Genomic DNA, 22,768 nt, shown 5'->3' with positions numbered 1-22,768 from the left:
AATCCGTCAATACGTTTACACTCTTTATGTTCAAAACAAATTTTACTAGAATTTGATAATTACGAACTTAGGTGTAAACGTTATACTCTAACTTTTTCTCATAAGTACGTTACGAACAGGAAACGTTAAAACTTTATTAATCGAAACGAGTTTAATTGGCAACATCGTTTATCGTTAAATTTTGCCCTGAGATTCGTTTTGTTGCATTGTTGTTTTTTGTTTTTTATAAATAAATATGATTTTTGCATTATGGACATAACCATGTAAATAAAATAAATAAAAGTTTGCAACACTTTTGATGATCTAGACTCAAAACGTGTTGCAAGCAGTGATGATGAGGCGAGTATGTTTCTCTTTTGATTATTTTACACTGATTAAACGGACTTTATGGCATACTATACGCAATTGGTGACAACATAACTCTATTATTATTAGCGCAACAATATCTTCAGACTAATCCTACTTCATAAAAGAATTTCAAAGTTAATATTCATTTGCTTGTGTTTTCGTATATTTCATAACCTTGTCTTTAAAAACGTAGACAGCTTTAATATTATTTTTTATTGTAATTCATGCCCTTTTTTATTGTATTTCAGCGTCATGTACATTAGTTTGTATATTTTCTTAAAATCAGCAATTATGATGGTCTCAAAACTCGTTATCACTGCTAGCAACACACTTTGAATCTAGGTCAACAAAAGTGTTGCGAATTTTTATTGGCATACTTAAGTCCGCATGCAAAAATTGTTCTTTTCTAGAATTTGTTGCCCACAAACCATAATAGATGCGGCAACTTTTTACTTGTAACTTTAGCAACCAGCAAGGGTATAAATTTAGTGCTCAAAATAATGGAACGTGCGTTTCATAAGATTCACTCTGTAATGCTTTATTTTTTGAGGTCACTTATAACTTTTTTAAACGGCTCTCAAAAAACTTTCATTTTACTAAAAACAATTTTATTTATGCATTGTTTTACATGAAAGTTTTTTTCTGAAATTGTTTTCTGAAATTGTTTTCTTAATGCAGTGGCGTAACAACCTTAATGCACAAACCGCCCTACAAAATTGACATGTGCTGGCACTTCGATGTTGGAATCAGAAGTTTATTATTATTTGTTTACTTTGTGAAAAATAGATTATAGATTTGTTTATTTTGTGAAAAAAACAAATTTAAAAAAAAATACGTCTGGTTGAAGTTTTATTGTTTTGAAGAAGTTTAGTTTCAGCTAAAATGATTTTATCATTCTTAAAATAGACAAAAAACCTGGAATGCCATTTATCATTTAAATTTTTTATAAAATTAAAGATTGCCGCATTTACGCAAGATAAATAAATGTTAAGTTTTGACATTAACAGATCAAAAAGTAAAGATTTTTAAACAAGCTTAGGCTTACCAGACATACGGTTGCCTAAAGGAAGACATGGAAAAGCCAAAAGTAGGACAAAGGAGAGCATACTTAATTTTAGTAATACCTAATAATTTTTTTCGAAATTATTAAGCCAGCACAAACTAGAACCTTCTGGTTCTAGTTTGTGCTGGCTTATTAATTTAAAGAAGAAAAAATTTTTTTTTTTAAATTAATGGTTAACAAGGTGCTCCCAGAAGTCCTAACGGACTTATCAAAGAGCACCGCGGATGAGGAATTAACTAGGAAGCTAACGCCTCCTTCCTTACCAATGTTGCTTTGTTACCCACGTCGAACTTCCGACCTCATGGTTTTGAACTAGAACTCTAACCACATCTTTATTGAAAAAAATGAAGATGCTAACTATAAATAATGAAGATGCTAACTAAAAATATGTATTCGTCAACGATGCGATGAAGCAAACGAAATGAGTGGTTCTGCATTGGCCTGCAGAAAACAAAAAAAAGAATATTTAACAAAATGCAGAATAAGATCAAGCTATTTTAAATATCGATAAGGGCAATTCGTTTGAACCTGTCTCATAACAAAGTCTAAAGTTAGACGTAAATTTAGCAAGATGCGATTTAGAGAAATAAAAGCGACGCTGCAGAAATTGCAAGAACTTGGAATGCTAAAATGAAAACCCTGAGTTTCTAACCGAAAATGAAACACCGTTTTCCACCGCTTTCCACCACTTTCCACCGCGTAGTCCAGATACGAGCTCCCTACCTGGAGTAGATTTGCGAATTAGCGTATCCCCGACAAAATGTAATGAGTGGTATTTGCATTTATTTGCAACAAAGAAACATTTAACAAAATGCAGAATGCGTTAATTGGACAAGCCATAATTTATATCTTGTTGTTAAAGATGCAATAAAAAAATAAAAATGTGTCTGCATTTACACTCTAGAAAAAAATTCCTTTTTATGATATATTTTTAGAAATTATATTTTTAATATAAATATATTTTTAGAAATTATATTTTTAATATAAATATATTTTTAGAAATTATATTTTTAATATAAATATATTTTTAGAAATTATATTTTTAATATAAATATATTTTTAGAAATTATATTTTTAATATAAATATATTTTTAGAAATTATATTTTTAATATAAATATATTTTGAGAAATTATATTTTTAATATAAATATATTTTTAGAAATTATATTTTTAATATAAATATATTTTTAGAAATTATATTTTTAATATAAATATATTTTTAGAAATTATATTTTTAATATAAATATATTTTTAGAAATTATATTTTTAATATAAATATATTTTGAGAAATTATATTTTTAATATAAATATATTTTGAGAAATTATATTTTTAATATAAATATATTTTGAGAAATTATATTTTTAATATAAATATATTTTGAGAAATTATATTTTTAATATAAATATATTTTTAGAAATTATATTTTTAATATAAATATATTTATAGAAATTATATTTTTAATATAAATATATTTCGTGAAATTATATTTTTAATATAAATATATTTTGAGAAATTATATTTTTAATATAAATATATTTTTAGAAATTATATTAACAGCATGGCTTTTTTTTTCATGGTTGTTTTCAAAATTTTGGTTTGCTAATGGGTTTTTATATTGTGGTTGGTGAGACTTTAACCCTCTCGTCACGGTACTGAACCGGATAAGAATTAACAACAAAATATAGTATATTTTAATGTTTTATACCAAAATTTTATACGAAATCCCAATGTTGCTTCAGCTGTGTAGGCTTTCTGCAATATCTTTGAGTTTTAGATTGTAATAGGACGTCAATTTTTTTTTATGTTCCTCACTGTTAACAAGGCAGTCTATAGCTACTTTATCAAGTCAATAAGAGCTATATATTAAATTTTAAATTCTTTTAAATTTATCTATAGAACAACAAAAGAACGCGTAAATTAAACACAAAATTACATACAGAAGAAATCGTAAATTGTTTGTCAAACAGTTAAATAAATGAATGAAACAAGACAAAATAAACATTGCAATGCAATTGGAAAAGTGAAATCCGCGGATTTATTAGTAGAACTTGACGTTTTAAAGAATAGAACGTTAATCAAATACTCTAAAACTTAAACAGTTTTAAAAATAGCTAATTTTAAATAAGAAAATATAGTAAAAAGAAAAAGCATATAAAAAAAATTAAAAAATTAAAATAATAAAAAAGTTGTACAGTTTAAATGTTTTCAGCTTCGCCTGCCGGACAAATGATAAAAAGGAGGACATATCCTTCTTTTCCCGGTCGTCTGGCAACCCTAAACAAGCGTAAAACACATAATAACACAAAAATCATGTTTGGTAAATATCCTAACCCTATTATAAAATTATATTATAAAACAGAATCACCCACGTACAGATTATTTATGATCTTTACTTTCTTAACAACAGTTATCCAACTTATAGTTCCAGCATAACTGTAAAACTTATATAAATAATAATAATTATGATATGGAAAAAAGTTAATCTTCGGTTACCTTTAATGTTCACTTACTGCGTAAGAAAAAAGTTTGAATTTTTTTGGATATAGTAAATATTATTCTTAAGATGAAGTACATTACTATGAATTTTGTGTGAAACCACTTGAAATTATCATTTAATATTTAGGTTCCTTTCCTGGTACTGATTTCACAGGTCAACAAAAAAAATTTTTTTTCTAGTTCCGAGCAAACAATTTGTTTTTTGTATAGCATTTCTCATTTTGATTTCAAATATGCAACTCATTTTTTACCATCACGTCAAGTTGTAAAGATATTTAGGTTCAAATCTTTAGTATTATGGTAAAGTCCCTAATATTGTCGAAAAAAAAGTTATTCAAAAATATGTCAACAGGATCTCAAAAGAAGCGTATTTTCATAGAAATTTTAGAAAACATAAATATTTTTCCTTAAAATTTATTGACAAAAAAATTATGTGAAAAAATGCTAAAAACTCTTTAAAAAACTTCAATAGAATGTTATTCAGCAATAATACAAAAAATACTTATTTTTATTACAAATGAATAACATTTTTAAAATCTCTATGAAAATACGCTTCTTTTGAGACCCAGGTTGACATACTTTTGAATAACTTTTTTTTCGACAAAATTAGGGACTTTACCCTAAATACTTAAGGTTTGAACCTAAATTTCTTTACAACTTGACGTGGTGGTAAAAAATGAGTTGCATATTTGAAATTTTTTAATAATATAAATAGTAATGTATTACTACAAATACAAATAGTTTCATATTAGTGGTATGATAAAGTATATTTAAATATATAATAAATATATAATAAAGTTATATATTTAAATATATAACAAATAATATTTATTTTTCTTTAAAAAACTTATATATAAGAAATAGAGTAAGGTTTGGTTCAAAAAGATCATTTCAACTTGATTTAATTGATCATGTATGGACTAAAAACATTTCATCCACATTCTTTTATATTTTAAACAATCAATGCAACAAGAAATATTACTTTCAAAAATGGCATTATTAGAATCTTCTACAGTGTAGCAACTCGCTAGAGTTTGAGTTTTAATTTAAAAAGTAGAAACTTTAATTTCTATTTTATGGAATATATTAAATTTAAATCAATTAGTTGAATTTTGGGATTTTTTTTTCAATATAAAATTTATTTTAAACTAAAAAATTTATTTTTTACATAACTTTATAATTTTTCTATAGATATGGAGCCTGAAAGAAAATCATCAGGACTCTACAATCTTTAGAATCTTCCAAAGTATGCTATTGGTTTGATTAGATATGATACAGGAAGTTCGATTAGTGCTGCACTAGAAAATCTTTTTATGCTCTATCTATAAGGGCTCTTTAATAATCCAGTAATGACATCAGTTTTAGTTATAGACAAATCCAAAATAGACAGTCAAAAGAAGATGGGTAAAGTTTTATTGGATTTAAAATCTTGTTTGCTTTGGTGTTGAACTTGTTTGCTTTGGTGTTGAACTTGTTTGCTTTGGTGTTGATGGTAAAATTAATTTAGTTTAATTTAGTAAACTTTAGTTATAAAAGAAATAAAAATAGAAGATGGTGAAGTTGTACAAAAGAGATCTACAGAAAAAAACTTCAAATGGTAGTGACTAAAGGACTTCTTACTAGCTTTTATGTCGGGGAATATCTTACTCTCAAAGTTTTATCTTGTTGAAGCAACAGGAAAAAAAAAAGCTCAGAGCCTCTATAAAGTTTTTGAGAACACATTTTATAAAATAGGAATGGTTTTTTAGTTAGAAAAAAACTTGGACGAAAACTTCACACTAAAGGCTGCAATCTGCATCAGAATGAGCTTCCCTTTAGATTTTTGTTTAAAACAGTTGATGGAGCAGCAGAAGTCCCAAAATTATTTTGTAGGACCATTAGGAAAAATGTGTAACATAAAATATGAGCTTCATTTAGTTGTTAAATTTGATGTTATTAAATTTCCTGTTACTGATATTGTACAACTTTTTTCAAAGACTTGTATTATTTTTTAAAATAATATTGGTTGTATTATTTTTTAAAAAGAAAGTAGTCATAAATTTATTGTTGCAAAAGTTCCACCACAAAACATTGGATGAGTTTTTTATCTTAACGGTGAGACACATGATGATATTCTTAATTAGTTTGAAAACTAATTTAGTGCTACTTGTACATACTATATAAAGTAAATGAAATTTATAATAATCTTTAAGTTATTTGCAGGGATGTGGAGTCCTGAATGGACTCCGGCTTTATATCTCTATTTTTTTCCTGGTCTCTGGTGTCCAGAAGCTCCAAATGTGTTGGTTAATATATAATCTGCTATAAGAGAAAAATTCGTGAGAATTAATGACTTAGAACTTATTGCTCTTAAGCCAGGAGAGCCGAAGTTCTTTCCGCTATTATAGCTAAGGACTCCAAGTTCAAAGGTTGATTGTTTCTCTAACAAAAGTCTTTTTTTTCCCTTAAGTAGCCCATAAGTTTTTTTGTATTTTTAGAGCTCCTGGATACCAAAAACTAAGAGGAGGTAATCTTTTTGTAACTTTCAAATCCGTAGTTCTTTTTAGGACTCCGCATCCTTGGTTATTCGTTGCATAACGTTGTAAAAGTGGCCATGAGAAAATATACTAAAAAAGATCATTTGAAAAATTGTATTTATCTACCCACAAAACTACAAAAGCTATTTGAAAGGTTTTTAATTGGCGTCTTAAAACTTCTTTTCATACTCCAACATAATTAAGATAGATTTCCATTTTAAAAATTCTATTATTATAAACCCTACGCAAGAACACTGTTTTTTAGGATCATTTTTAATAAAATGTTAGCGTTTTTGTAAAAAGTCCGACCATACTTCGCGAGAAAGCATGGTCCGGCTTTTCTTTATTTTTTAAATGGTAATATCTAATTTAAAAATAAAGTTAATAAGTTTAATTGCGGATATTTTATTTATTTTTCCATAACTATAGAACCAGTTTTTGCTCTCATTTATATTTTTTATATATTAAATAATTGAGTCATGAGTTTGTAATAAGCACTGGCGTTACCGCATTAGCGGTTAGAAGAAAAGCGACTTTTTTCGATTATGCAATAAAAAGCGATAAAAATCGCATTAAATCGCACTCCGCTTTTCCATAAAAGTTAACTCTCAATAAACCGCCAAACGATTCGCTTCATAGAAATGACAGCATCACGATTACCTAACTAAATATCGCATTTGTAACTGAGCGCCTCCCCATTTCTTTTCTAATATGGCAATTTACCGCATTGCCGAAATTTATCGAATTGCGGTAACGCTCGTGCTTAATTTTAAGGATGCAATTTTGGATTGTTTAGAAAACATCTCTATAGCATTGTTAAAGATATAAACTCATTATATTTAGAGACCACCGATCCGTTACTGCTTATCGGATTGTCGGATTGTACACCAAACCATCTATGCTGAACGGTTCAAATTACTTACGGATTGATTTGATCCGAAAGTAATGTATCGGAAAAAAATTCGTTAAAATTTTTTCGGATTATTTTTTTGGACTGCAATCCGATTCTATGCTCTCGAATCGGATTGCAATTGGTTCGGATTCCGATTCGAAAAAAAAATTTCGAATTGGAATCCGAACCGATATTATTTTTACGGTTTTATACGGATTCTGAATAAAGAATGCTTTTGAAATAAGATTCATTTTTATTTATTTACAATATTCAAATATACAATAAAAGGAAATGATTTTCATGTTAAGAAATAAAAAAATTCAAAATCACACTGAAAATGAACCATTTTCCAAATTCATTTCCTGGTCACTCAATGTCTTGAATTTTGCTGAGTTGTTTAGTGTTTTCTTTCATATATACCAACATCTCAACCTTTGAGATTGAAAGATTCTTCTCGAGCTTTATATATTCCCTGCTTTTGTATATAAGGTTCTTCTCGAGCTGTATATATTCCCTGCTTTTGAGAAAACTCTTTCAGATGTTGATGATGCTCTTTGAGAAAACTCTTTGAGATGTTGATTTTCATAGTAATATTTTTTACTAAATAAATATTCAATAAAAAGTATTTAGTTTTTATAGCAGAGTCTTATAAAAATATTATTATTATTATATTAGGCTGTAAAAAATATTAATTAGTTATTATTATTATTATTTTATTAAACACCCTCTGTAAATGTTTTTACAAGGTAAAAATACATAAAAATAGTTTAAGATATATAAAGAGAGAATAAAGTAGCTCACTTGGAATGTTTTCTTCAAAAGTATTTTTGAAAATTGTTCGCTGTTGCTTTGCATTCCAACATTGAATTGCCTGTACTAAAATTTTATAAGTATCTTCAGGAATTTTCTGAAATATTAATTTTTACTTTCTTCTTATCCTGAATTAAGTTTTTCATATTTATTTTATGGATCTTACATAATTCCTTTATATCATCTAAAAACGAATATTTTAATGAACAATAGTTAAGCTGAGAATTGATGATTTCAAAAGTTACTTTATTATAATAACAGACGGATAAATAGGTTGATTTTATTTTGTTGTATGTAAGTCGATATCTCCCTAACTTTAAATAGAGAGTTTGTATAATTTTGCAATATTTGGAGATATTAAAAATGACTTAGTAATAATCCCTAATTTAAATTAGTTAAAAATTATATGAATTCAATATTAGAAAAGTTTGTTTTATAAAATTACGAAAACTTGGTTCATTCAAAAAAAATCAACTTGGTTGTTTTTTGCGTAAGTTTTTGCGTAAGTTCAGCGCAACTCATGCGCAACCCTAACTTTACAGTTAATTTAACTTTACGGTTACTTTACGGCAACCCTAACTTTACGGAAATGCTGCAAAACATTGGTGAATACCAAATTGTAACATGAACTTACGATTTCCGTAACCTTAGTTGAGCTGCGCAAAAGTTACGAAAGTTTTGTGAATACGCACCCTGAATATCAATACGAATTACTCTGCGGGTTAAAAATTCGAAAACACGGATCAAATTACATTTTCGATTTACGGTCTTTTAATTGAAATATCTGCCTGAATATTTTGAAAATATTGAGGGAGTATTATTAAAAATATTAAGCAAATGTTATATCCTTAATATTTGCCTTAATAAAACGTGGTGCATGCAAACAGTTTACGAAAACGAACTAATTATTTAAAAGTTAATTGAAATTTTTTCCTTAATAATTGTCTTAACAATAAATGATATTTTAGAGGCATGCATAATGTTTTTAACAAAAGAACTAATTATTTGCCTTAATTGTTGAAATAAACGTAACAATTTCTCAAAGTAGTTTTTATCTCTATTTCTATTTTTATTTCTATTTCTATTTAAGTAGAAGAAACATAATAATATAAATTTTATCGGATCAATCCACTAATTGAAGCAATCCGCAAAGCAAATTAACTCGCCGAAGAATTTGATCCACAAAAAAAAAAAAAAAAAAAATCCCGCAAAAACTGAGTTTGAAAAATTCTTAACTTTTAAATCAAAATAATATAATGGCTTACCGTAATAAATGTAAGTGAAGTAGACTTGTTGATCTGTTGAACGATATGTTGTAGGTTAAGATTTCCAAATAGGAATGGTTGAAAATAAAAAAGAAATCCACTATTTATAGGACGCGCACAATAAAAATGTAACTTATTTGGACCACACCATTTAATGGTTATGCGAACGGAACGCGATTCGTATAATTAATAATAATTAAAGTTAAATTGATTCGTAAAAGTTTTTCGGATTAATAATCCGAACATCAAAAAAAATCCGCAAAATAAAAATTCGCTAGCAGTTCGTAAATTATTTTTCGGATTATGGTTTGTAAAATATTTAACGATCGGACTGTTTTAATCCGCAAAATAAGTCGGCCTGATTTTTTGCGGATTTTACGAACCGAATCGGCGGTGCCTAATTTTATTGCATTATGTTTATAAAAATTGCGTTGTCTCAAAATATATTTATATTAAAAATATAATTTCTCAAAATATATTTATATTAAAAATATAATTTCTCAAAATATATTTATATTAAAAATATAATTTCTAAAAATATATTTATATTAAAAATATAATTTCTAAAAATATATTTATATTAAAAATATAATTTCTAAAAATATATTTATATTAAAAATATAATTTCTAAAAATATATTTATATTAAAAATATAATTTCTAAAAATATATTTATATTAAAAATAAAATTTCTAAAAATATATCATAAAAAGGAATATTTTTCTTGAGTGTAAATGCAGACACATTTTTATTTTTTTATTGCATCTTTAACAACAAGATATAAATTATGGCTTGTGCAATGAACGCATTCTGCATTTTTTTAAATGTTTCTTTGTTGCAAATAATTGCAAATACCACTCATTACATTTGGTCGGGGATACGCTAATTCGCAAATCTACTCCAGGTAGGGAGCTCGTATCTGGACTACGCGGTGGAAAGTGGTGGAAAGCGGTGGAAAACGGTGTTTCATTTTCGGTTAGAAACTCAGGGTTTTCATTTTAGCATTCCAAGTTCTTGCAATTTCTGCAGCGTCGCTTTTATTTCTCTAAATCGCATCTTGCTAAATTTACGTCTAACTTTAGACTTTGTTATGAGACAGGTTCAAACGAATTGCCCTTATCGATATTTAAAATAGCTTGATCTTATTCTGCATTTTGTTAAATATTCTTTTTTTTTTTGTTTTCTGCAGGCCAATGCAGAACCACTCATTTCGTTTGCTTCATCGCATCGTTGACGAATACATATTTTTAGTTAGCATCTTCATTATTTATAGTTAGCATCTTCATTTTTTTCAATAAAGATGTGGTTAGAGTTCTAGTTCAAAACCATGAGGTCGGAAGTTCGACGTGGGTAACAAAGCAACATTGGTAAGGAAGGAGGCGTTAGCTTCCTAGTTAATTCCTCATCCGCGGTGCTCTTTGATAAGTCCGTTAGGACTTCTGGGAGCACCTTGTTAACCATTAATTTAAAAAAAAAATTTTTTTCTTCTTTAAATTAATAAGCCAGCACAAACTAGAACCAGAAGGTTCTAGTTTGTGCTGGCTTAATAATTTCGAAAAAAATTATTAGGTATTACTAAAATTAAGTATGCTCTCCTTTGTCCTACTTTTGGCTTTTCCATGTCTTCCTTTAGGCAACCGTATGTCTGGTAAGCCTAAGCTTGTTTAAAAATCTTTACTTTTTGATCTGTTAATGTCAAAACTTAACATTTATTTATCTTGCGTAAATGCGGCAATCTTTAATTTTATAAAAAAATTTAAATGATGAAAATGGCGTTCCAAAGAGTTTTTATTTATATTTATCAATACATAAAATCATTTTAGCTGAAACTAAACTTCTTCAAAACAATAAAACTTCAACCAGACGTATTTTTTTTTTAAATTTGTTTTTTTCACAAAATAAACAAATCTATAATCTATTTTTCACAAAGTAAACAAATAATAATAAACTTCTGATTCCAACATCGAAGTGCCCACGCATGTCAATTTTGTAGGGCGGTTTGTGCATTAAGGTTGTTACGCCACTGCATTAAGAAAACAATTTCAGAAAACAATTTCAGAAAAAAACTTTCATGTAAAACAATGCATAAATAAAATTGTTTTTAGTAAAATGAAAGTTTTTTGAGAGCCGTTTAAAAAAGTTATAAGTGACCTCAAAAAATAAAGCATTACAGAGTGAATCTTATGAAACGCACGTTCCATTATTTTGAGCACTAAAATTCTCTTATACCCTTGCTGGTTGCTAAAGTTACAAGTAAAAAGTTGCCGCATCTATTATGGTTTGTGGGCAACAAATTCTAGAAAAGAACAATTTTTGCATGCGGACTTAAGTATGCCAATAAAAATTCGCAACACTTTTGTTGACCTAGATTCAAAGTGTGTTGCTAGCAGTGATAACGAGTTTTGAGACCATCATAATTGCTGATTTTAAGAAAATATACAAACTAATGTACATGACGCTGAAATACAATAAAAAAGGGCATGAATTACAATAAAAAATAATATTAAAGCTGTCTACGTTTTTAAAGACAAGGTTATGAAATATACGAAAACACAAGCAAATGAATATTAACTTTGAAATTCTTTTATGAAGTAGGATTCATGCTTGAAGATATTGTTGCGCTAATAATAATAGAGTTATGTTGTCACCAATTGCGTATAGTATGCCATAAAGTCCGTTTAATCAGTGTAAAATAAGCAAAAGAGAAACATACTCGCCTCATCATCACTGCTTGCAACACGTTTTGAGTCTAGATCATCAAAAGTGTTGCAAACTTTTATTTATTTTATTTACATGGTTATGTCCATAATGCAAAAATCATATTTATTTATAAAAACAAAAAACAACAATGCAACAAAACGAATCTCAGGGCAAAATTTAACGATAAACGATGTTGCCAATTAAACTCGTTTCGATTAATAAAGTTTTAACGTTTCCTGTTCGTAACGTACTTATGAGAAAAAGTTAGAGTATAACGTTTACACCTAAGTTCGTAATTATCAAATTCTAGTAAAATTTGTTTTGAACATAAAGAGTGTAAACGTATTGACGGATTTCCCTAATAAATCGAAAGCGTTTAGACTTTTACATTCAGTCATTTAATGGGTCGTAGTTTGTAAAAACAAGGCTGTTTAAAGACAGTCAAATAAGGTATTTAGTAAAACCGTTTCCGTTCTTTTTCTTATAAATCGAAACTCAAACTTATGATATCATCGTACAAAGAGCAAAAACTAAACACTGATCATAAAAGGTAAAAACGTTACAAGACTTTATGTGATTATTTTTATTTAAAAAAATAAAAAATAAAATGATACGACAGTTACTTTTTATTTTTTATTACATGTACTTTTTCTTTTCATTTTTTGATTTTGTTTATTAGAGAAAGCTGAAATGGCGAAGAAAATGGTTCTACTTTTGTTAGTAGCACATCAGATGTCTGCCAACGTAATCAAAAGAGATACTTTACAGAGTAACTTCATGAAATCTTCTTCTTCTATTTTTTTTTATTTATTTTTTATTTTTTTATTTATTTATCAATTTTGTTTAAGGTTCAAAACTTATAAACATGATACATGTAACATTTACTTTACAGCTTTGCTTCAGCCCAATTCTGCATCTGAAAATACCTTTAACCAGTCATCAATCGTTCAAGAACCACTGCCTACAACGTTTGATACTACAAACACAATGCTTCTAGAAAATGTTCCAACGGAAAGTTTTTCGGTCGAAACCGATCAGTCTCTATTCTCGTCAAATGAACCCATGATGACGGAACTTTTTACAGCCTCGACTCAAGCCGACTTAATCTCAACAAATCTTGTTTTACCAGAGTCACCTGAATCGGTATCAACCTGCAATGTTTCCAACTGTCGTTTACCGTCATGTAGATGCGCGGGAACAGATATACCTGGCGGATTGTCAAAAGTTAACACGCCGCAAATGATCTTATTAACCATGGACGACGGAGTTACACCAGAAAAATATCAGCTTTACACTGAGTTACTTAATGGCTCGACTAACTTTAATGGTTGTCCAATCAAAGCAACGTTTTTCGTATCTGGTGATAATTCCGACTACGCTTACGTAAAGAAGTTGCAACAGAGCGGTAAGTAAACTTTACAGTTTTGAAAATAAGTACTTCACGCTCATAGTTCTTGAAAATTCCGCCGTACAAATAATAGGAAGAAAAAAAAAAAAGAGTAAACGATTAAAGTATCCGCAAACAATAAGTAACGTTTTGTTATGAGGTTAGTTTTTTATATAAAGTTAAATAAAGTTAGAAAAACTTTTCCTTCTTTATCGCGTTCTTATTTAAACATCATATTTAAATAGAACGGAAGCTTTGCATACTACATTATATAGTAGTACGCAAAGCTTCCGTTTAAACACGATATTAAATACCGTATTTAAACGGAAGCTTTTGCATACCACTCAAGTCAATTTTGTTTTGAATTTAAAATGCACACCTATTTGAGCGCTACGATCTGCACTTTCTTCGTCTTCTTTTTTCTTAGTCCACAATAACTACGTTGTACTTAAGGATACTCTTATATTTTATAGGCCATGAGATAGCAGATCATTCGGCAACTCACAAATTACCGGAAGAATGGTGGAGTAAAACAGTAAGTTTCACAAATAAATTAATTTTTCCGTTTTCGACTATTTTTTCACGCGAACACCTCATTTGAAGGTCAAGTGACCGTATTGAGAGCTTTTTTATTTTGTAGTAAAAAGATTACATACAAAAGTCAGTGTCTTTTACTTGTTAGCAAGTTTTTATTTTATTCGTTTTAAGGCAGTATTAGAAGACCTGCAAATGGAGATTTTAACACAAAAAAATACTATTCAGCAAGAAGTCGGAACAACTACACTCGGATGGAGAACTCCGTTTCTTGCAAGCCAAGAAAACACGTTTAAAGTGTTAGCTGAAAATCAGTTTTTGTATGACAGTTCGTTGGGAACCATTCCGGGTACACGATGGTGGCCATATACGATGGACTACTTACCTTCTTTGCCGTGCTACATGGCTAACTGCCCAACACGTAATAACTTTGCATATGTTATAGCGTTATTTTTATTGAGTCATCGTGTATTACTTTTTGTTATTGAGTTATCGTGCGTCACTCTTAATTTTTTAGTTATCGTGTATTACTTTTTGTTTTATTGAGTTCTTATGTTTGAATTTTTATTTCGTTGTGTGCTCATGTTTTACTTTTTGTTTGAGTTATCGTACTCTGATGCGTTTAAATTTTATACTTTTCATTTAGTTACGTATCCTGGAGTATGGGAAATTCCGTTGGTTACATTGCAATGCGACGAATCAGCTACCACGTTTGCTACAATGCTCGATGAATGTACAAACTTAGAAACTGAAGAAAGCACGTATAACATGTTAATGACCAACTTTAAGCTTCACTACGAGGATAATAAGCAACCTTTCCCCATGTTCGGCCATTCGACTTGGTTCGATAATGCACCTTACCGTAAAGATGGTATTAAAAATGATTTTTAGATATATCTTCTAATGAATAGAAACGTTTGCGTTTTCCTGCAATTTCATTTTTAATTATTTAAGAAAACATTTTCTTTCTTTTTTAGCTGTCATAAGGTTCTTGAACGATGTTCGAAAGTTTAGCGACGTTTACTTTGTCACTGCCCAACAGGCAATTGAATGGATAAAATCGCCGGTCGGTCTCGATAAAAAGCCGTTTTCGTGTAATCTATAAATATAATATTTTAGAGCATTACGAAATTTTTTAACAAGTTTAATATGTAGATAATAGTTACTTGAATAATATTTTTTCATCAGTACAACTTTTTTTGTTACTTTATACCGGCGCACTTTTGGTTTTGTATGACAACTTTTTGGAGAAAATGCAGTTTAACGGAAGAAGACAGAGAGAAGTTGCAGAAAGGAAAAAAAAAAGAAGATTTTTCCTTAAGTAATTTTTCACTATGTATTCGTGTGTTTTACTATGTATTTGTATGTTTGAGAATCACAAAGCAATCGTGTTTACGCAAAGCCCCATCCTCACGCTTTATATTATAAAACGAGCTGTGTAAATTGACGATAATTATCGCTTTCATTCAAAATGATTCTTAAAATGATGGAAAAAGCTTCCATTTGAATTAAGCAATTTTTTTTTTAAATTTGCCCAGTTCGTTTTGCCGCATTATTAAATTCAATTCAGAAAGCTATTTTTCACTTAAAAGTTAGAACTATTTCCCACATCACGTTATATCTTTGCCTCTGTGATCTTTTTGTTAATGAACTGATTTACACAGTGGGTATCTAGAAAGTTTTAGCTCCGGATATAAAAAGATATTTCCTATGACTTCCGTATTTATAGCGTTTTTTCCGTATTTATTGGAAACAATGCAACTCATACGTACGGTATACGAAAATTAAAAAAATAAATAAAAAAAAAAGGAAATAAGCTGAAAAACCATATTAAAAAAACATAAATGCCATGAATTACTGTATCAAATCCTAATGATAAATCTAAAAAAAAAACACCTAAGAGAATTGTAAATTTTTGAAAGAGATTTCACGGACGAATTGGATGATTGCTTGCTCAGTAGAACTATTTCTTTTAAAACCAAATTGATTTTTATAAAAAAAATTTTTTCTCCTTAAAATAATTATATAATCTATTGTAAATAGTTTTTTTTTAAATTTTCGAAAATGTTGATAGAATAGAGAAAGGTCGGTTGTTACATATATAAGCTCTGTTTTCTTCTCTGTAGATTGGGATTATCTTGGCTATTTTTAACTGATCAAGAAAAACTCCTTTCTGTTTTGACGCTTTGAAAATTAAAAAAAAAATATCTCGTTTAGTTGTTCAAAGCATTCTAAGACTAAGTTTCCGTTCATTTCATCAGCTCCTGAGGCTTTGTTTTTAAATAAATTTAAATGACACTTAAGGCTCCTAAAATGATAGCTTAGAAGACAATTCATTGGAGCAAATGCAATCATCCATCGGTTTAACAAAGTTATTGAACACAATTTGGGTATTAGGAATTTTACTTGCCAGTTTGGAACCGATGTCAATGAAGAATTCGTTAAACTCATGAGCTAATAATCTAGGTTCAAAAAAATCTTTGTTATCCACTCTAATCACCTGCGGTAAGGCCTTTGCAAGTTTTTTGTTTTCCATCAATTTCTCTTAATGTTTTCCAAGTGTCTTTAGAGTCGTTCTTAACATATTCAATTAACTATGAGTAGTAACTCTTTTTTAAGTTTTTACGAGTTTTTTCAAATAGCTGTTTGTTATCTTTGTATAATTTTTTATTTAAAGGTATTTTTGTTTTTAAGTAATTTATATATAGCTTTGTTTGATGATTTTTTAAAACCATTTGTCTTCCAAGAAGCATTTGAGCTTTTTTGATTTATTGTTTTATCACAGATAGAAAATTTGCATCATAAACAGAGCAAAATGTTATAAGACAGGTTCAAATTAATTTTGCTACATTTAGATCTACATTTTTATTTTGCTTTTTTAAAAATCAAGAATAGCTTTTGAAGTTGTTCTTGTTTTTTAAAACATATTTTAACTCACGTAAAATTCAACTCTAATTTTTTTATATATCTTTTATTGTTTAAGCTTCATGATAAACATTTTTTCTTGTTTTTTATATCGAGTGTAACGTAGTTTATTAGCAATTAGTGAAGTTAACAGCAAGTGGTAGAAACCATCAAGTCAATTACGTACCATCGATTTGGATTAATTAATTTTTTTATATTTAAATTTTATTCGCATGTGATTTTTAAAGCAAAGCCATGCTGTTAATATAATTTCTCAAAATATATTTATATTAAAAATATAATTTCTCAAAATATATTTATATTAAAAATATAATTTCTCAAAATATATTTATATTAAAAATATAATTTCTAAAAATATATTTATATTAAAAATATAATTTCTAAAAATATATTTATATTAAAAATATAATTTCTAAAAATATATTTATATTAAAAATATAATTTCTAAAAATATATTTATATTAAAAATATAATTTCTAAAAATATATTTATATTAAAAATAAAATTTCTAAAAATATATCATAAAAAGGAATATTTTTCTTGAGTGTAAATGCAGACACATTTTTATTTTTTTATTGCATCTTTAACAACAAGATATAAATTATGGCTTGTGCAATGAACGCATTCTGCATTTTTTTAAATGTTTCTTTGTTGCAAATAATTGCAAATACCACTCATTACATTTGGTCGGGGATACGCTAATTCGCAAATCTACTCCAGGTAGGGAGCTCGTATCTGGACTACGCGGTGGAAAGTGGTGGAAAGCGGTGGAAAACGGTGTTTCATTTTCGGTTAGAAACTCAGGGTTTTCATTTTAGCATTCCAAGTTCTTGCAATTTCTGCAGCGTCGCTTTTATTTCTCTAAATCGCATCTTGCTAAATTTACGTCTAACTTTAGACTTTGTTATGAGACAGGTTCAAACGAATTGCCCTTATCGATATTTAAAATAGCTTGATCTTATTCTGCATTTTGTTAAATATTCTTTTTTTTTTTGTTTTCTGCAGGCCAATGCAGAACCACTCATTTCGTTTGCTTCATCGCATCGTTGACGAATACATATTTTTAGTTAGCATCTTCATTATTTATAGTTAGCATCTTCATTTTTTTCAATAAAGATGTGGTTAGAGTTCTAGTTCAAAACCATGAGGTCGGAAGTTCGACGTGGGTAACAAAGCAACATTGGTAAGGAAGGAGGCGTTAGCTTCCTAGTTAATTCCTCATCCGCGGTGCTCTTTGATAAGTCCGTTAGGACTTCTGGGAGCACCTTGTTAACCATTAATTTAAAAAAAAAATTTTTTTCTTCTTTAAATTAATAAGCCAGCACAAACTAGAACCAGAAGGTTCTAGTTTGTGCTGGCTTAATAATTTCGAAAAAAATTATTAGGTATTACTAAAATTAAGTATGCTCTCCTTTGTCCTACTTTTGGCTTTTCCATGTCTTCCTTTAGGCAACCGTATGTCTGGTAAGCCTAAGCTTGTTTAAAAATCTTTACTTTTTGATCTGTTAATGTCAAAACTTAACATTTATTTATCTTGCGTAAATGCGGCAATCTTTAATTTTATAAAAAAATTTAAATGATGAAAATGGCGTTCCAAAGAGTTTTTATTTATATTTATCAATACATAAAATCATTTTAGCTGAAACTAAACTTCTTCAAAACAATAAAACTTCAACCAGACGTATTTTTTTTTTAAATTTGTTTTTTTCACAAAATAAACAAATCTATAATCTATTTTTCACAAAGTAAACAAATAATAATAAACTTCTGATTCCAACATCGAAGTGCCCACGCATGTCAATTTTGTAGGGCGGTTTGTGCATTAAGGTTGTTACGCCACTGCATTAAGAAAACAATTTCAGAAAACAATTTCAGAAAAAAACTTTCATGTAAAACAATGCATAAATAAAATTGTTTTTAGTAAAATGAAAGTTTTTTGAGAGCCGTTTAAAAAAGTTATAAGTGACCTCAAAAAATAAAGCATTACAGAGTGAATCTTATGAAACGCACGTTCCATTATTTTGAGCACTAAAATTCTCTTATACCCTTGCTGGTTGCTAAAGTTACAAGTAAAAAGTTGCCGCATCTATTATGGTTTGTGGGCAACAAATTCTAGAAAAGAACAATTTTTGCATGCGGACTTAAGTATGCCAATAAAAATTCGCAACACTTTTGTTGACCTAGATTCAAAGTGTGTTGCTAGCAGTGATAACGAGTTTTGAGACCATCATAATTGCTGATTTTAAGAAAATATACAAACTAATGTACATGACGCTGAAATACAATAAAAAAGGGCATGAATTACAATAAAAAATAATATTAAAGCTGTCTACGTTTTTAAAGACAAGGTTATGAAATATACGAAAACACAAGCAAATGAATATTAACTTTGAAATTCTTTTATGAAGTAGGATTCATGCTTGAAGATATTGTTGCGCTAATAATAATAGAGTTATGTTGTCACCAATTGCGTATAGTATGCCATAAAGTCCGTTTAATCAGTGTAAAATAAGCAAAAGAGAAACATACTCGCCTCATCATCACTGCTTGCAACACGTTTTGAGTCTAGATCATCAAAAGTGTTGCAAACTTTTATTTATTTTATTTACATGGTTATGTCCATAATGCAAAAATCATATTTATTTATAAAAACAAAAAACAACAATGCAACAAAACGAATCTCAGGGCAAAATTTAACGATAAACGATGTTGCCAATTAAACTCGTTTCGATTAATAAAGTTTTAACGTTTCCTGTTCGTAACGTACTTATGAGAAAAAGTTAGAGTATAACGTTTACACCTAAGTTCGTAATTATCAAATTCTAGTAAAATTTGTTTTGAACATAAAGAGTGTAAACGTATTGACGGATTTCCCTAATAAATCGAAAGCGTTTAGACTTTTACATTCAGTCATTTAATGGGTCGTAGTTTGTAAAAACAAGGCTGTTTAAAGACAGTCAAATAAGGTATTTAGTAAAACCGTTTCCGTTCTTTTTCTTATAAATCGAAACTCAAACTTATGATATCATCGTACAAAGAGCAAAAACTAAACACTGATCATAAAAGGTAAAAACGTTACAAGACTTTATGTGATTATTTTTATTTAAAAAAATAAAAAATAAAATGATACGACAGTTACTTTTTATTTTTTATTACATGTACTTTTTCTTTTCATTTTTTGATTTTGTTTATTAGAGAAAGCTGAAATGGCGAAGAAAATGGTTCTACTTTTGTTAGTAGCACATCAGATGTCTGCCAACGTAATCAAAAGAGATACTTTACAGAGTAACTTCATGAAATCTTCTTCTTCTATTTTTTTTTATTTATTTTTTATTTTTTTATTTATTTATCAATTTTGTTTAAGGTTCAAAACTTATAAACATGATACATGTAACATTTACTTTACAGCTTTGCTTCAGCCCAATTCTGCATCTGAAAATACCTTTAACCAGTCATCAATCGTTCAAGAACCACTGCCTACAACGTTTGATACTACAAACACAATGCTTCTAGAAAATGTTCCAACGGAAAGTTTTTCGGTCGAAACCGATCAGTCTCTATTCTCGTCAAATGAACCCATGATGACGGAACTTTTTACAGCCTCGACTCAAGCCGACTTAATCTCAACAAATCTTGTTTTACCAGAGTCACCTGAATCGGTATCAACCTGCAATGTTTCCAACTGTCGTTTACCGTCATGTAGATGCGCGGGAACAGATATACCTGGCGGATTGTCAAAAGTTAACACGCCGCAAATGATCTTATTAACCATGGACGACGGAGTTACACCAGAAAAATATCAGCTTTACACTGAGTTACTTAATGGCTCGACTAACTTTAATGGTTGTCCAATCAAAGCAACGTTTTTCGTATCTGGTGATAATTCCGACTACGCTTACGTAAAGAAGTTGCAACAGAGCGGTAAGTAAACTTTACAGTTTTGAAAATAAGTACTTCACGCTCATAGTTCTTGAAAATTCCGCCGTACAAATAATAGGAAGAAAAAAAAAAAAGAGTAAACGATTAAAGTATCCGCAAACAATAAGTAACGTTTTGTTATGAGGTTAGTTTTTTATATAAAGTTAAATAAAGTTAGAAAAACTTTTCCTTCTTTATCGCGTTCTTATTTAAACATCATATTTAAATAGAACGGAAGCTTTGCATACTACATTATATAGTAGTACGCAAAGCTTCCGTTTAAACACGATATTAAATACCGTATTTAAACGGAAGCTTTTGCATACCACTCAAGTCAATTTTGTTTTGAATTTAAAATGCACACCTATTTGAGCGCTACGATCTGCACTTTCTTCGTCTTCTTTTTTCTTAGTCCACAATAACTACGTTGTACTTAAGGATACTCTTATATTTTATAGGCCATGAGATAGCAGATCATTCGGCAACTCACAAATTACCGGAAGAATGGTGGAGTAAAACAGTAAGTTTCACAAATAAATTAATTTTTCCGTTTTCGACTATTTTTTCACGCGAACACCTCATTTGAAGGTCAAGTGACCGTATTGAGAGCTTTTTTATTTTGTAGTAAAAAGATTACATACAAAAGTCAGTGTCTTTTACTTGTTAGCAAGTTTTTATTTTATTCGTTTTAAGGCAGTATTAGAAGACCTGCAAATGGAGATTTTAACACAAAAAAATACTATTCAGCAAGAAGTCGGAACAACTACACTCGGATGGAGAACTCCGTTTCTTGCAAGCCAAGAAAACACGTTTAAAGTGTTAGCTGAAAATCAGTTTTTGTATGACAGTTCGTTGGGAACCATTCCGGGTACACGATGGTGGCCATATACGATGGACTACTTACCTTCTTTGCCGTGCTACATGGCTAACTGCCCAACACGTAATAACTTTGCATATGTTATAGCGTTATTTTTATTGAGTCATCGTGTATTACTTTTTGTTATTGAGTTATCGTGCGTCACTCTTAATTTTTTAGTTATCGTGTATTACTTTTTGTTTTATTGAGTTCTTATGTTTGAATTTTTATTTCGTTGTGTGCTCATGTTTTACTTTTTGTTTGAGTTATCGTACTCTGATGCGTTTAAATTTTATACTTTTCATTTAGTTACGTATCCTGGAGTATGGGAAATTCCGTTGGTTACATTGCAATGCGACGAATCAGCTACCACGTTTGCTACAATGCTCGATGAATGTACAAACTTAGAAACTGAAGAAAGCACGTATAACATGTTAATGACCAACTTTAAGCTTCACTACGAGGATAATAAGCAACCTTTCCCCATGTTCGGCCATTCGACTTGGTTCGATAATGCACCTTACCGTAAAGATGGTATTAAAAATGATTTTTAGATATATCTTCTAATGAATAGAAACGTTTGCGTTTTCCTGCAATTTCATTTTTAATTATTTAAGAAAACATTTTCTTTCTTTTTTAGCTGTCATAAGGTTCTTGAACGATGTTCGAAAGTTTAGCGACGTTTACTTTGTCACTGCCCAACAGGCAATTGAATGGATAAAATCGCCGGTCGGTCTCGATAAAAAGCCGTTTTCGTGTAATCTATAAATATAATATTTTAGAGCATTACGAAATTTTTTAACAAGTTTAATATGTAGATAATAGTTACTTGAATAATATTTTTTCATCAGTACAACTTTTTTTGTTACTTTATACCGGCGCACTTTTGGTTTTGTATGACAACTTTTTGGAGAAAATGCAGTTTAACGGAAGAAGACAGAGAGAAGTTGCAGAAAGGAAAAAAAAAAGAAGATTTTTCCTTAAGTAATTTTTCACTATGTATTCGTGTGTTTTACTATGTATTTGTATGTTTGAGAATCACAAAGCAATCGTGTTTA

General features: G+C 28.9%; 1 protein-coding gene across 1 annotated transcript; it reads left to right on the top strand.

Moving 5' to 3' along the window:
• The first annotated feature begins 5,794 nt into the window (after window positions 1-5,794).
• LOC136083160 (chitin deacetylase 8-like) lies at window positions 5,795-22,478 on the top strand. Its single transcript, XM_065802566.1, has 12 exons — window positions 5,795-5,888; window positions 6,111-6,189; window positions 12,939-13,495; window positions 13,951-14,012; window positions 14,186-14,432; window positions 14,658-14,882; window positions 20,132-20,221; window positions 20,345-20,857; window positions 21,313-21,374; window positions 21,548-21,794; window positions 22,020-22,244; window positions 22,351-22,478. Exons 1-12 carry the CDS (start codon window positions 5,795-5,797, stop codon window positions 22,476-22,478), a joined length of 2,529 nt encoding a protein of 842 aa, XP_065658638.1.
• The last annotated feature ends 290 nt before the right edge of the window (window positions 22,479-22,768 follow it).

This window comes from Hydra vulgaris, chromosome 08, assembly GCF_038396675.1.
Source record: "Hydra vulgaris chromosome 08, alternate assembly HydraT2T_AEP".
Taxonomy (NCBI): domain Eukaryota; kingdom Metazoa; phylum Cnidaria; class Hydrozoa; order Anthoathecata; family Hydridae; genus Hydra; species Hydra vulgaris.
The sequence above is the reverse complement of the archived record's forward strand: the minus strand, read 5'-3'. Positions and strand labels throughout refer to the sequence as shown.